Source organism: Trichogramma pretiosum, unplaced genomic scaffold (genome assembly GCF_000599845.2).
Source record: "Trichogramma pretiosum strain Unisexual culture from Peru unplaced genomic scaffold, Tpre_2.0 scaffold25, whole genome shotgun sequence".
NCBI classification, from domain to species: domain Eukaryota; kingdom Metazoa; phylum Arthropoda; class Insecta; order Hymenoptera; family Trichogrammatidae; genus Trichogramma; species Trichogramma pretiosum.
The window spans coordinates 1,412,658-1,428,663 of NW_019641621.1; the positions used below are offsets into that span (position 1 = coordinate 1,412,658).

Here is a 16,006-nt window from a genome sequence, read left to right on the forward strand (position 1 = left end):
CGAATCGCGCCGATCGCGCGCGCACCGTTTGTTCTCTTCGCGTTAACCGCTCAATTTCGAGGCGCGTTAATAATTCACTCGGATAAATATGCTGCGGAGCTCTCGCGCGCGCGCGCGTGACAATTTCCCCGGAATCGATAAATAAGTAAAAAAAAAACGAGCCTCTACACGGCCTCTATACAATATAGCCCCGGTACAGACGAAGAAGAAGAAACACAGCGAGAGATCGTTGTGTAAGCTATATTAGCGGCGACGAAACACGATTAACGATTACATTTTTGCAGCGCGGCGGCCGATCTCGAAACTTTTTCGCAGCTCTTGTGCTAATCAGCTGCATTTATATGCGGACACGGCGAGGGCCCGTATTAGCCGTCGCGAGAGTCCTTATTGGCCGCCTCGCGACGCATATTATAATAAATGCATAATTATGCGAAGGTCGACGACGACGACGACGGCTGTGTTTACAGACCGATATGTACAGTGTACGGCCCGGCGCATCTTGACTCGTGAGAACGTGTTAATCCTCGCCTCGTGCACATATAAACGCGACATACGTTACACTCGGCTATAGTCTATACCATAGCTATATACGTACTGTACATCAAGTGCAATACACACTACTGCGCATGGCTCCGAGTGTTTACAAATGAAACAAGTCAAAGACCAAGACGAAGAAGAAGAAGAAGAGGGAGGAGTCCACGAGCCGCTCGAGAGATCGAGCTGCAAAATCCCTATAGGTTCGAACGTGTGTAGGTGTCTATTATATCGCTGTGTGTATGCGTACGTGTACAACAATAGCCGAATGGTCCGCAACGCGACGTGCGCAGGCTCGGGTAAAAGTAAAATCTGCAGAAACGAGCGGACCGATCGACTCTGTTCGTGTATAGGTACGTGTGTGTATAGGTGCGCGCGGCAGGGAGGAACAGCAGAGAGAAGAGCAGCGAAAAGCAGAGAGAGAGAGAAAGGAGGTATGCGACGAGCTGTTTCTTGATTAAGATATTAAAGAGGCAACACCGGTATTTTTTGACTCTTCTCACATGTATACTGCATATGTGTTGTATATCTATATACCCTGTGTACATAATAAATACACGTGTGTGAGTGCGCGTATATATTGGCACGCACAATAAATAAATATGTTAGTAGGTGTATATTTTTATAATATGTGTGTGCGTATACCCCTGCTGCGCTCGTCTCTTCTCTCTTGCTCGCGCGCATGGCGTACATTATAGGACACTTCCAGGATTTTTGCGTAAAAATTTATTGCCTTATAGGTGTTTTCTCGTAGCTTCGTGCGCGCGTCCCTACATACATACACGCTGCTACAGGTATGTGTCGTGCAGCTCATTGGAAGTTGCGAGGTAGAAAAGAGCCGCGCGCCAGCTTTATACATTCGCTTTCTTGGGCCGCAGCAGCAGCGCGCCTTTTTATGCTTTCACACGGAGCAACGTACAAATACAAAATAAGCGGCGATCGGCTCTCGAGCTCCATACAGCTATACAACAGGTAAAATCAGGAGCATCGAAAATCGGACCCCGAGTTCGGCTTAACTATAACAGCTTTATACGCTACTCGTCGACTGCGCGATCCACGACAATGTCTTTTGCGGCATTCTCGCGTGCGCGAGTCCGAAGATCGTCGTACCGAGGGATCATCACCACTTCCGCTGGGCCCCAACTATGCACCGCGCTCGTGTAATGGCTCATTTTGTCGCGAATAACAAAAAAAAAGCATAAATACAAATAACAAAATGACGAGGCGAAAGAAGCGGCTCGGCTCTAACGAAATATTTTAAATAACTTATGAATCGGCTGACCTATCGCGTCGCGCACATAATCGCTAGAAAATTGCAAGAGGGACGAGAGGACAACAACAGGACGACTAAGACGACGACGACGACTCGTGCCAATTGTCGGGGCCCGAAGGACACGGCCACATTATTATTTGCTTTTCGCCAAGACAGAGAGCCGCGAGAAAAAGTCGATAGAGATGAAAGGGCTTGTTGGATTTGTGTGTGTGTGTGTGTGTATGATGCAGAGAACGAGTCGCAGAAAAGAGAGAACGAGAGAGAGAGAGAGAGAAAGAGCAGAGTTAAAAGTGGGAGAGGTAAAACGTGTAGGTAGGATTTATGAGCGGTGAAAAAGGATCAAGAACGGCAGCCAGCCAACACAGAACCGAGCAACTCACACACACACAGTGCAAAAGCAAGCAACAGCAGCCGGTCCGAAAAATACAAGTAAAAAGAGACCTCAAGTTATACGAAGAAGGCGAAGAAGAAGAAGAGGAGGAAGACGACGACGACGACGACGAGCAAGAAGAAGAAATCGCGGGAGCCTCGGCGAGCGAATTGGATTGGCCCTGCTGAGTTCTCTCTCTCTCTCTCTCTTGTACAGGCATTGCAGACTATATACCTACATGCAGGCGCAGTTTTCGAGCTCTCTCGAGTCTGTCTTACTCAGGCTTACTCTCGGGCTTTTGCCATGCATGCCATCTTTTTTGTCGAGATGTTGCTGCTGCTGCTCGTTCGCTCACTGTCTTAATCTTTCCTTCTTCTATATACGGCCGCTCTACACTATACACTCTGCGAAGCTCGCTTTGCTTCTTCTTTGCTGCTGCTGCTGTTGCTGTGTATGTTGCTGATGAAGGTTCATTTCTGGGCGCTATGTAGTAGGCACGCTAAGGACTATATCTCGAGTCCGAGGAATGGCTCGAGGACGCGTCGTCCGAACGTCGTCTCACTCCCATCGTCGCAGCTGTTATTATATATATATAAAAGCGGAGCGTTGCCAAACGGTCGCGGCGCAATTGCCTCGCGTGTCCGCATCCAAGATGCGCTCGACTCGCGCAATCTCGCACAAAGCACGGTTATACTTTGAAATGCCGAGATTTCGACTGTACACGCTCGTGGGAGCTATTTAAACTCGGACCTATTTAAGATACGGACAAAAAAAGCTGGGCGAATGTCTCCCATCTTTGTGCGTATAGGTAATACAGGAGCAAGTGCAATTCCGGACTCGCGCGGATTATATGACATGTGTGTGCTGCACACACAAAGTCGCTGACACCTTGGCCGAGAGCAAACATTCGCTCGCACAAGTCATACATACACAGTCGGAGTCACGAGGCTCGAGATACGCATATAGGTATGTATATATTTGTGTAAGCCGCTGCGCAGAGCCGGTAGCTATACCTACACACGCTCCTTATATTATAGGAGAGTTAGAGGAGGTGTCACGCATTGGCCAAGACACGTTGGCCGCAGCCAGTTCGGACAACAAAAGGGACAAAAGCCTCTACAGGACGAGGTTGTAGCGGGACGATTGCCCTGTACACATGTATACGTATAGGCATTTTATACGTGTAACGTGTATAGGCGTGGGCGAGCTCGTCGTTCCTCCCACGATTCACGATTTCGCCGCTTATAAGTTTTATAATATATAGAGACACGCGTGTGTGTATGCAGCGAGGAAAGTGAGAGCCCTTGTATTGGTGCGGTGCAGGCTACAATTGCAATACGTATATACAGCGATCGCCCGGAATAAAGACGCGAGAGTCTCTCTCTCTCTCTCTCTTGTGCGCAGCTCGCATGCGTGCATGTTACTCCATACCTGTCCTACGGCTCTCTCTCTGCAACATACTCGCGAGATCGTAGCCAGTGCGATCCTGTAGCACGCGCAATCCTTATCTTCATCCTCTTCTTCTTGCTCCTTTTTCTCCTTTTCTCTTTTGCTCGGCTCATCCGATCCGTGTTTTGTACCTTCGTTCCCTTTCCTCCCCTCCCTTAGATCCCTCCCTCGATTCCCTCTCTCTCTCGCTTCTTGCAGCTACACAAAGTGTATATCTTCTTTGCGCTCGCGCTGTGCTCCGATCTATAGCAATTCTGGGCCTGTACGACGACGCACTCTTGCTGCCGCTGCCCCTCTCTTTCTGCTGCTGCTCGCACATACAAGTTTACAAAAACACACCATCTCGCGCATAGCCGCACATGCTTAGTGCCTGCAGGTTTCAGACTCTCGAGGTACCAATAAGCTTGCCCGTGAGTGAGTTACCTTGCCCTGCGTATAAAAGAGAGAATACATGCCATGAAAGTATATGAGTATATATGTGGGACGCCTCGCAGCAGCTCCGATTAAGTTATTACCCTCGAGAGATATCATCGTTCAGGCTGTTTCTTGCGTGCAGTCGTGCCGTGCCGTGCAACGTTCGACCGCGGAGCAGCAGCTTCTTTGCTTCGCGCACTTTTCTACCTACACACACACACACACGTTTTATACTCGCTTCGTAAGATCTGTTTCCATTGCAGGAGAGCTGCGCGAATAAAAACAGGACGCGACACTCTCTTATCGAACGGCTATATATTCACTCCAGGGGAGCGAGGATAAGAGGAAAAGAAAAATTCCTGCTGGCCGTTTTGGACTATAAAAGCGCGTCCCGAAAAGTTATATGCCGAAAGAAAGAAAACGACGCTCCTATATACAGCGCGATTGAGAGCTGTGCCACAAAATATATATATATATATATAGTTATATAGGCTGCAACTATATCATTAGCGTAAATTACTTTTGCATGGGCAGTTGCTGTGCTATATAGTGCAGCAGCAGCGGCAGCAGCAGGCCCCGCGCGACCATCGAGCAAAGCGCGCGCGCGCAGCACGGCACAAGCGAGAGGCCGAGCAAACCTTTTTATGTCTTCATTTATGTGTATCCGTAGCCGCAGCCTTATATATAATATGTGTGTGTGTGTGCACTTTTCTCTCTCTCTCTCACTCTCCGTATAGCCGTTGACTGCCGCTGCTTTGCTTGCACCTCAGCACTACTTCGCTACACACCCTCATCTATCTTGCCCTTCTTTTCTCTCTCTCTCTCTCGACTCGATTGCTCCCCTCTCGATCTACAAACAGCATCGTGCCAAAGCAGCAGGTTGTTCGTCGCCCGTTCCCAAAGCTACACACACACGGACAGAAACACAGGTAGGTGAGGGCGATTTTGTAGCTGGTCCTCTTTTCTCGTCTCGAAGGCTTTATTATATAGCTGTACGAGGACCAAGAGAGGCAACTCGTTGAATTTCTCTTCTTGCTATTTTTATGCCACTTCATGCTTTAACTTTCTTTGGCGCGTGTATCGCTCCGGAGTTTTGGCGACGACGACGACGACGACGAGCAAGCACAGCGTGCGTATCGTTTTATGGCCCCGTGCGAAGCGAGCGAAAGTCCCACCGAAGTCGAACTTGAAAGCGATTACCGTTAGGCTGCATCGGGGCTTTTTTCCGCTTTATACGATGACGAAACTTGACGACAAAACGAGCGACCTCGAGCAATGGACCCTTTGTACGTTTTACCGATCCCAGGCGATATATAGAGCTAACAATTTTGTTTATCGATTAATTTGTACAGAGTCAAGGCGATAGCAATAATCGACCGTGTGGAGGTGCAGGTGCAGCACCGACGATCATGTTTGTCTATATGTACGGCTACACACGTTCCAAAGCTTATAATACTAACACGATTGTCTTGTTTTCCTTGCTTCGCTCTCTACTACTATACGTGTAGTGTACACGCACCTATAAAGCAAGCCTATATGTTACTATGAGTGTACGTGTGTGTGTGTGTGCGAAAGCGAGAATGAGAGAGAATGAGAGAGAAAGAGAGATAGAGAGATACATGTACAGCCGCGCAGCACAAGCTTTGTAGCCAACGAGCGCAGAAAGAGAGGAGAGAACTTCTTCTTCTTGCTTCTTCCTCAGCTTCTCCTTCCTTCTTCTTTCGTGTATATATAGTGGCCAGAGGTGAAGAAGCAACACGTATATAGCAGCTACAGGACCGGGAGAGAAAAGAGGAGAATTCCTCGTGCGCACTAACACACGCACACGCACTCGTGTACGTAAATGTGTGCGCCCCGATATATTATAAAGCGTAAAATAAGAGAGAGAGAGAGAGCTAGCTGCTATAATATACCTGCTGCACGAGACTCGATAGAGGCTTACTCCTCTCCTCTCTCTCTATGCCTAATACTTATAATACAATGGGCAGCTCGTCGGTAGAGCGAAACAACTCCCTTGGCCGTAGTAGGGGACTTTACCAATTTTTCACGCCTTGCAACATTCTTCAAACAGGCGGCGCATTTTGGGAGGTAACTTTATTTCTAATGGATCTGTCAGACCGTATGAAGCTCTGATGACTCAATTTTAGAAATCACGCGCTCCTCTTTTCGCTTCTTACCTATACCTCGTGTATTCTTGAGGATCTTTTCGTTATCTTTGCTTCTCTTTTCGCGTTCGATTTTATAATATAACGCAAGCTGGACACCTGGACACCTGTGCAACTGTATTCCAACTCTACTTATTTTGCATCGAGTACATAATTGTATAACACTTGCCCAAGATAAAGTTTCTAATATTTCGTGTCAATTTATCACCGATGTTTGCGGTGAAACTCGAGTGTTGGATCATTGGCCAAATTTCCTAATGATTTTCTCATCAATTGCCCGTTGAATTATAGTTGACGTATGGGCGAGCCAATTGCGTGAAATTTACAAGCCAACGTAATCTCTGCCTCTAACCGAGACATGTTTTATTAATTTTTTCAAAGAATCAATATTCGAGAAATTATATTTTAAAATAATGTCCTCGCGCGTATAAGCCGATCCGCTAGTCTTCCAAGATGGACTACCACTAATACCGTGTGCCATATCTGCGTGAATAATTCCAGTCTGCGTGTGGTGTTGTCGTACCGATGTCTTTTTCAAAAAAAAAAAAAAAAAAAAAAAGGAGAAAAGAAGAGGACTAGCCTATTGTTTCGCGAATGACAACGGTTATGCGCTACACGACTACACGGATAGCAGCAGCGATCGAGCTTTTTACAAGCCATAACTGTACGGTACAACTGCCATAGAGCTCGAACAATAGAGTAATCCGGACATGCTCGCGATTATTTTATGTATAATACGCGCGTGCGGCACAATAAATGTCATCGGGCAAATATGCCGAATTGGAATCGCGAACGGAAAATGGGCGGTATGCCGACGATTTTCACGCACGAGCGACTCGCTGATCCCGTCCAAGCCCGCGACAGCTATACACACACAAGATTAGGCCTTCGGCGAAGCTTTTATTTGCTTATATACAAACACACTTATAAGCACGAGTCCTCGGCTTTATTACAATTAATCACAATAAAAGCTTTTACGTGCGCGCATTTCATAGGAACAATTAAACTAATTCAAAAGGGCCAAAATATAATTAAAAGCTCCGCCCTTGGTATAATGGTAGTACTCGAGCGAGTGCCGCGGGTGGTAAAGGTGCTGCTGCGGCGACGACTCGAGTTCTGCACACACACAAGCGTGAACGGGCTAAACGTTTATCGGCTTCGATTGCAGCGCACGCCCGTATTTACATAATACATAATATTATATCGCCTGTAATTGCTCAGCGATGCGCGAAAATGCCGATCGACTCTGGTCGTCGTAGCAGCTATACAGCCTCTTGTGTGTTTGCGAGCACAAAAGCCGCACGTGCATTGTGTGCCGCGATGCTGCAAGTGACTCCAACCCGTGCCGAGCTGTACGAAGCCTCTCTTCCTCTCTATTGATGCCGGAGCTGCAGTACGTAATAAATATATATGAGCGCGTGCCGATCGCAATTATTGTTTCAACTCGAGCCTTCGTGGCTCATTAGACTACGCATCGATGAGCACGCGTCACCGCGGCTATATTGTAAAAGGTGTATAAAATTTGCTACCTTATGTACTACCTATGTACGTCGTACTGCCCCCTGCTCGTGCGCGCTATTCGCGGGCAAATCCTTCTGGTGCCAACACACCGAGATCTTTTGTTTCATTCTTTTTCTTCTACTCTATCGCCGTCAACGGCCGCTCTGCGTATCCTTTTATTTGATTTCGTTTCATCAATTATGCGCTGTATTTTTTCATTTCTTTGCTCGTCGACCAGCTTTGGTCTCGTATTCTCAATTGTCGGACTCTCCTGCGGACGCTGTATACGCAAGAGCAATAGGTTCGAGAGCCAAGTCGACGACGGCCCAGTTTTGGCCCGAGTGGCCGTTCGCGGACGGAAATGAAAAAAAAAAAAAAGAGATGCTCTTTGCGGGGTGCCCCCCTGCCTACACGTACTTCAAAGTTCCGTTAATCGCAAACATCGAGCTCGAGTCCAGCTCGACTCGAGAGGCATTTTTTATGCGCACCTCGCTCGATACAATTACGAATAAAAGGACTTGCGAATTTTCGCGAGTAGCGTCGCTGCGCAGTGTCGAGCTCGATTAGCGCGTCAACGAGCACGGTATGCAGATTTTTTTCCTCGCCGCGGATGCGAGAGAGCTTCTGCAAAACACGACCCATAGGGAAGCAGCGATGATTTTTCCCCGGCTGCAGCAGCCAAGCCTCCGAGTTATTTTGAAAATTATCGCCTTACATTATTACTGTAGCAGACGCGTATATACGCGTGTAACGACGTGTTTGCTGAGAAAACAAACGAAGCCGATAGTCGTCGTGACAGCAGCAGCTTAATGCTTATAATTTGTATTATTAATAAACGAGCTTCATCTATTCAGCGGCGGCTTTCTAATGGTCGCTTCGTCGAATCCCGAGAACAAGGTGGAAGCTTCCGAACTCGTCAAAAGAGAAGAAGAAGAAGAAGAAGAAGAAAAAAACGACTAGACCATAGAGACGACAGCGTGGAAAGGTGAATGGAGTAGTAGAGACTCTCGGGCATTATCGGCTTATTACACAAAAGCATTAAAGAGACAGTGAATGTTTTCACTCGATTATAGCGCGCGACACCGGCTAGCCGCTTTATCGTGGCCACATTACTCATGTGTCCTCGCGATTCGAGAGTCGAACCATATATACGAGCTTTGTCCGCAATCAGAGCCCTGTTTCCCTTTTTTTTCCTTTCGAAAAATCATCGGCAATTATATAACGAGATACAAGAGTGTCACGAGCGCGATGACGAAAAGTCGAAAACGTCTCATTATAGACGCATTGCGTTGAGCCGCGAGCACGTGTTATTTTTCTTCGCGAGTCGATCTATATATTTTTACCGAAGGCGTCGGCGCGCAGGCATTATTATTTTTAAATGTTCGATGAACACGAAGCCGACTTGGTTTGGCTTTTTAAAAAAAAAGCGAGAGAGAGACATATTTGTGAAGATATTTTAATGTCGCGAGATTACAGCGTGTTTTATTTACTTTTATTCACGCGCAGTATGCGTTTCTTTTGCATCGGTGCCGTGTGTGTGTGCGTTGCGGCTGAAAAACGCATTACACGTACGCGTGTATACAGAAATAATGCAGTTGGCGAGCGAGACGACGACGACGACGACGAGGACGACGATGCAGTGCGACAAACGCTTGGCGCAAAGGCCGCGCTGCGTCGGTTCGCCTCTGCAGGCAGTATGATTATCGGGCAACGAACGAACTGGAACGAGGGAACTGGTTCTTATATTCGCGCGCCTCTGACGACACATATGCCTTCGTTCGTTCGTTGGCTCGTTCGTTGGCTCGTGCAGTCTCAGCTCGTGTGCTTTCGTCGCGCCGTTCTTTGCTTCTCAATTCTCTTGCTTATAATGTGCTCTGCCTCTCTCTCGGCTCATTCGTTTGCATGGCATGCGGTGCAGGGCAGGCACATACTGTATAGTTATGTGTCGGTAGGGCCCACGCGAATCCCACATTCGCGCTTCGATATAGCCAGGCGCTTGTTTAATTTCCACATGTGTTCATCCCGGCCGCAGTTTGTATTATGGTAGTAGTAGTAGTAGATTTTTACGGGCTACTCCTTGGCGCGATCCCCTCCCTACTATATATATAATGCATCTCGTTCGTCGTGTCGCGTCGTGTCGCGCAGGCACCAGCCTCGAGTCTCCGCAGCTCCACAGTCAAAAAACGCATTTAACATCGCATATGTGGCGTACGACTTGTTGCGCGCTGACGGACTGATGACTCCCGCGCACGCATACACAAACACACACCACATCCCAATCACTCAATTCAATCTTCATCGCCCGGACGATTACTTACTTTTTTTCTTCCTCCTCTACTTTCCTTCGTGTTTACGTACGACGTGTATCCTCTGTCTGACTGAGCTATGTGCGTCATAACATATCGCATACGAGACTTTGGCGTAATGTAGCTCCTTCGTAAAGCACAGCTCGTTCGGTATCTCGCGATATTTCGTCCATAAAACGTCGCTAATTGAGCACTGCTCTCTAGTGTCGATGGGACTTTTTTCAATCGACCTTTACGATCGCTCGGGCTTCGTTCAATTTTCGAGTCCGATCGAATAATATATAAGCTATAAAATCACTGCTACCATAAATAACCGAGATTTATTTGTTTGGCCCGGAGGGAGGAGAAAAAGATCGTACCGTCTTTTGTTGACGCTTCCGATCGGCCGAGTGCTTTTGCGGCGCTACCGGCGCGACCGGCCAAATCAGAGAAATGTGTAGACCGAGCAAACATACTCCGCGCAAAAAGTCATGCAAATAATCCAGTTAAATACCACACCTTTACCAATGTCAACAGTCCTATTTTCGAGTATTGTCGTTCGTTCTCTCTCATTAATTTCGACTTATGGCAAAAAAGTAAAACGATCGTACAAATTTAAAGAGAAAGCTGCAGCGTTTCTGGAGCTTTATTTCTGGATTATATTTTTTTCTCCTTTAGCCGAAAGAAAACAATTCGACTCGACGAGCTTGATTATTCGTTTTTTTTTCTGCTACATTCGCGCGCGGGAGAGACTCGCGCAACTGACAGGAAGATTGAGAAAAAGAGAGACAGAGAGAGAGAGAGAGTGCGAAAGTTTAGAGAGTACGAGTAAAAGAGAGAGGGATTACAAAGCGAGAACGAACTACACACACACACATATCTAGTGTTGGCCGTCATCGCGTGAACGGCACACGAAGGTCATATATTTGCATATCGGCTAAAGGCGCGCGCCCGTCTAGTCCGAGTGCCGATCTTCGCGCGTTTTCGGAGCCCGACACTTTTTTCGTTTGAAACCTAATACAAATTATATTGTGTATGCATTAAATCCTTTTGACTTGTTTTAATTGAATGTTGAATCTTTCCCCGAAGAATGTACAAATATTCTTAGAAAAAATTCACCCAACGACTCGTTGATTTTTTACAATTACTTTTTCAGCTTTTTTTTTATTTTGCTCTGCTTAGACGTGATCGATCTATCTGTAGATGACGCTCGATTATTATTTATTGGCCGATTAAATGTACGATAACTACGAAACTTGGGAGAATGCAACATTGCAAATTATTCGCATCGAGGGCTGCGTTATCCTGGAAATATAGTATCTCATAAATTTATAGTTCAATAAACAGCTCGATTGATTTTTTCAAACATTAAAAGATGATCTATTTCGCATTCGGCGAGATCGATGATCGAACTGAAAATTATATCTTAATCAAGAAATGCAAAATGAATAAGACAGCCGATGAATATAGTCTCATTCATAAAAAAAATAAATTACTCAATGTAGAGAAAAAAAAATTGTAAAGCCTGGCATAAATTTTTGACGAGATTTTCGAAGGCCAGGAAAAAAATGGGCCATTATAAATTATAATAATGCTACAATAAATAAGTGGATTTGAATAATTGTAAAAATGATCAGTCATCGTCCGATCCGCGTCGTTTGAAGCACTCGAGAGGCAGAAGACGCGAACGAATTAAAACATACAAGTACATAATTGCGTGTGAACTTGAAATTCCTGACATAATGTTGGTCGGTTATTTAAATGAATGGGCGACGTAGGGAAAAATAGTCTTTTATAGGAGAAGTATGCATAATCGTGAAATCTCCTCACTGGTTCGTTCACGCGAGCGACAGATAGGAATTGGTCACATATTAATTTTCTTGCTGTTATTTTTTCTCTCGGGAGTCCAGAGAGGAGCTTTGAAAGTCGCCGAAACGCATAGATTCGTTGGCGTCAGTACACGAGTACAGGTGGAATCTTTGAGATTCAAGTCTGTCATTTTCAAAGATATTCGATTGTGTAAGAGAGAGAGAAAAAAGATGTGTGTAGCAAGTGATTAGAGCTGGAAAAGGGACAAAGCGAAATACATAATTAGTGGCTATGGAAAGAAGAGAGAAGCGTAGAAGAAAAAAAGGAAAGTCAGCGGAGTTAATTGATTCATTAAGTCGACGTGTGGATAGAGAAGTGAGGAAAAGAAAAGGCTTAGCGCGCGCGCAAGTAAGTGTATGGGAGCAGCAGCGGAGAATAAGCAGCAGTGGCAAGAGAGCAGGTAAGGTGCAATAAAAGGTGAGCAAGTACAGCAGCTCGAGACGACGACGAGGACGACACGTCGGTCGTTTTTCGTGACTGCATCGTGTGTACATGTGCATGTGCGCGCAGGATGCTGCAATGGCAAAAGGGAGCATTAAGGTATGCGAGTCGCGACGTCCGAGCCTGTATATATGTATCTGGCGCGCTTGTGTGTCTACACTCACGCACTCGCGCGAACGTGTACGTGTGCAAGTATATAAGACTATAAGGTACAGGTAGTGGCAGCAGCAGAGAGAGAGAGAGAGAGAGAAAGAGAAGCGCTTCAAGAAAGGAAGATGTCTAAGTCTCGGTTGGGGGCTGGTTCTCACGTTCGACCAATCATACGTCGGCTCGTTTATTCTATATATACGAGAAGCAGGCGCGCCTCGATATACTCTGGGCTCTGCTGTATAGCTATATATCCAGTACCTTCCATGCACAAATGCTTTTGCACCCCCACGATACTTGGCGCACTGCTTACACGGACTGTTTTTCTCCTTCTTCGCTTCGCTGCTTCTCCTCTCGCGCTCCATCTCTTCGTCTTCTCTCTCTTTCTCTTGCGCGCCGAGCGACTATAAATAATCGCTCGAATATTATCGATAAGCAGTGCAGCTGCGTGTGCACCGACGCCGCTTTTTACATCATCATCGTCGTCGTCTTAGTCGTCGTCCAAACAAAGCCAGCCTCTTTACTCGCAGACTCCTCCAAGGACACGCATGCGTACAGGGCACGAAGAAAATTGCCAGCCGGATAGAGCCATCCGCGTGCGTGCAAAAAGCTCCGGCTCATTACGGACGCGACGATAAAAATGTCACTTTATTATTCCACTACTGCTACTGATTTCCTCTTGCGTCATTATTACGGCTCGCCATCGGACAAATATCGACAGCCAGACTCAATGAAACGATGACTAGTGACTAGGATAGTAAAAAAAAAACGTCGCACTTAGCGCCACAGCGAGAAAGTATAATAATATTATACATACTTACATACACATATAGGAGCGTAATAATTGTGCTATGAAAAATGGCCAAGCTCGGCTGGGCATTCGTAACGCTCGATACATCATTATAATGTAGACGACTCTGGACGATCGACGTATTATTGAGATATGTATTCAAGATGGAGCGGTAAAACCTGTTTATATTTTAGTACTTGGCAGCTCTCGCGGATCGAGCCGCGACTGCGAGCTGCCCATTGATCAAAAACTCGAGAAGAGATTTATCGGTAAAAGAGGACGAGTTTGGCACTCGAACGAGAGACGTAAGAGAGATAAGGTTATAGTACGTTGGCGCAATCGATCTCTCTAAATGTCCATCCGAGCGCGACATATAACGTCGTTGTCCCCCAAAGGCCCGCCCGTCCAATTGAAACAATTAATATCGATTATGTATCGATGAACGCGATACGCGTACGCGAGAGGATTCGATTCGCTCGTGCCAGTAGCGTTGCATCGAATTCCGAGCGAGAAAAATCGGTACAGCCGGAGGAGTTTTGGCCTCTATTGTGCCTCGCTCGCTTCTCTTTTCAGCGAAAAACACACGTGCCGTGTACTCGGGGTCTCGTGGTTGTGGCGCGGGTGGATGTAATATAAACTTTTTTACGGCCGAGCTACGTCGCTTTGTGCGCCGCGACGCAATGTAACTATATGTATACAAGAGAATACCAAGTCTCTCGAGTACGCGTATATATAATGTTTGCGCTCAAATATATAATACGTGTGTACGCACGTACTGTACATCGATGTGCACTTGGTGCGGATATATGTATAAAAGAGCTATGGAGAGCGCGAGCGAGCGAGAGAGCCGAGGCCCAGCGCGCAGGAGAGGATAATTGAGTTATTATTGCAATTGTAGACCACCTTGGAGTTTCAGCGGGTCAGAGCCCCTTTGGCCCAGCAGCAGCAGCAGCAGCAGCAGCAGCAGCAGGTTCTCTTCTTATAAGGCAAACTTTCGCACAGGGCGCGCAATTTATATATGCATCTCGTACTCCAGCCTAAATGTCTCGCAAGAAAAATAATAAACGAAAAAAGTCCCGAGTGAAATTTGTCTGCGCAATGTAAACGAAACCACAAAAGTCGGATACACGCGCGTAATTGAGGCGTCAAACGATCGACGCTCGACTCGAGTAGCAGCAGCGCAACGCACGAGAATCGGCTGAATATAATATTTCAAGTGTCGCGCGACGCCTTTATTCCCACTACACTAACGTGGGCAACCGAAATCGGGAATATCTCGAGTATAAGCTACGAAAGGAACGGAAGCCATTTTCAATCAATTCGTATCTAAAAATATGCATTTGCGGCGGTGGCGGCGTCGTCGAGCGAGTGTCAGTAGCAGTGGTGTTGGTAGACAGCGACGTACACTAATACGTACTTGTAACGTGCATATATAGAATACCAAAGGCTTTCTCTCTCTCTCTCTCTGTCTGTTTCGTTGTTGGAATAAATACTTGGCGCTCACACATGCACAGCAACTTGCCATATAATAATAACACACACACACACAGAGTAGTAAGGCTTTGGAAGGCGGTGCGAGCAACGAGCGGTATCATTGACCTATGCGTAGTGCCGTAGCGAGCTGTGCATGTGCAGCGCTATATAACTATACGCGTGTTTATATGCGTACACACGGTGCACTGCACCTAATTCTAAAGCCCTTGCCACTACTTGCCTGCAGTATAGCTGTTATATTCGTCAGCCGCGGCGCTACATCATCCCATAAGCCGTTCTATAACTATACCAACTAACTCGTGTGTGTGTGGATATTAGAGTAGAGAGAATAAATACGTCACGCGCGTTGCACTGCAGCTACAGTACTTGAACGATGTTTTGTTTGCAAAGCGCCACGGCTGGCGACTCGGCAAATTTAACTCTTAATGTCTTTAATTGATTCTCGGACGCTTATTTATTTCTTACTTTGGCTCTAATTGCTCATTTATTCGACGAATAATCGCCCTTCCCGATTCCGTGAGCGATGTGATGATTTTACAAGCTGGAATCCAATTTTTGCTCTCGACGCCTGCGTAACGCGACGACACGTGCTTCCGGCGATCGATCGATATCGGTGCCGCTCGGTGCCAAATACAAAACTCAAATCGCTCCATTACGCGTAACGATGATCGCAGGCATTTTCATGCCCAATTTGAACGCTCGAGCGAGCAGGTAGCGCGAACAATTAGCTCGTACACACGAGTGCAACTTAATAATGAAACTCTTGGCCGTGAACGCGTGCATAGACGCGCGCACGCAAAAGTCAAAGAAAAAGGCCGCGAGTACCGATCAAATCGTTTTGCGCGCAAATTTTGAAAATGTTCTCGTTCTTACGTGTATCAGTACTTACGGATGAGGGGGTGGCGCGTGAAAGGCCAGAGCGGCCGCGGCCGCGGCGTGATGCTCCCATGCGGCGGCTGCGGCGGCGGCGGCCGCTGCCGACTGGTGGTGACTGTGAAAGGCCGAGGGCGAGACCGGATGGTGCGGATGGTGCGTGTGATAGGTCGAGTGGAAGGCCGAGTGCGGATGGGCTAGATGATGCGGTGGCGGCGGCGGCAGCAGCGAGAAGGCCTCCGGGTGGTACGCCACTTCTTTCTCCGGCATTATAAATGACGTTTGCCCGCCGAGCCACACTTTTCTCCTACCGAGCACTGCACTTTTAATCTGATACGCGATCCGAATCGAGTCGATCAGTTTCTTTTCTTGTCACTCGAACAACGTCTTCTCGTTTTTTCT

At 46.9% G+C, this 16,006-nt stretch overlaps 1 protein-coding gene across 1 annotated transcript in view; it reads right to left on the reverse strand.

The window, feature by feature from the left end:
* The window catches only part of LOC106654069 (transcriptional activator cubitus interruptus), a 33,143-nt gene extending 17,137 nt beyond the window's left edge, over positions 1–16,006 (reverse strand). The window contains exon 1 of the mRNA XM_023458889.1: positions 15,621–16,006. Within this exon, the coding sequence (XP_023314657.1) occupies positions 15,621–15,874 (254 nt within the window). The 5' untranslated portion in view covers positions 15,875–16,006. The remainder of the gene's footprint in view (positions 1–15,620) is intronic.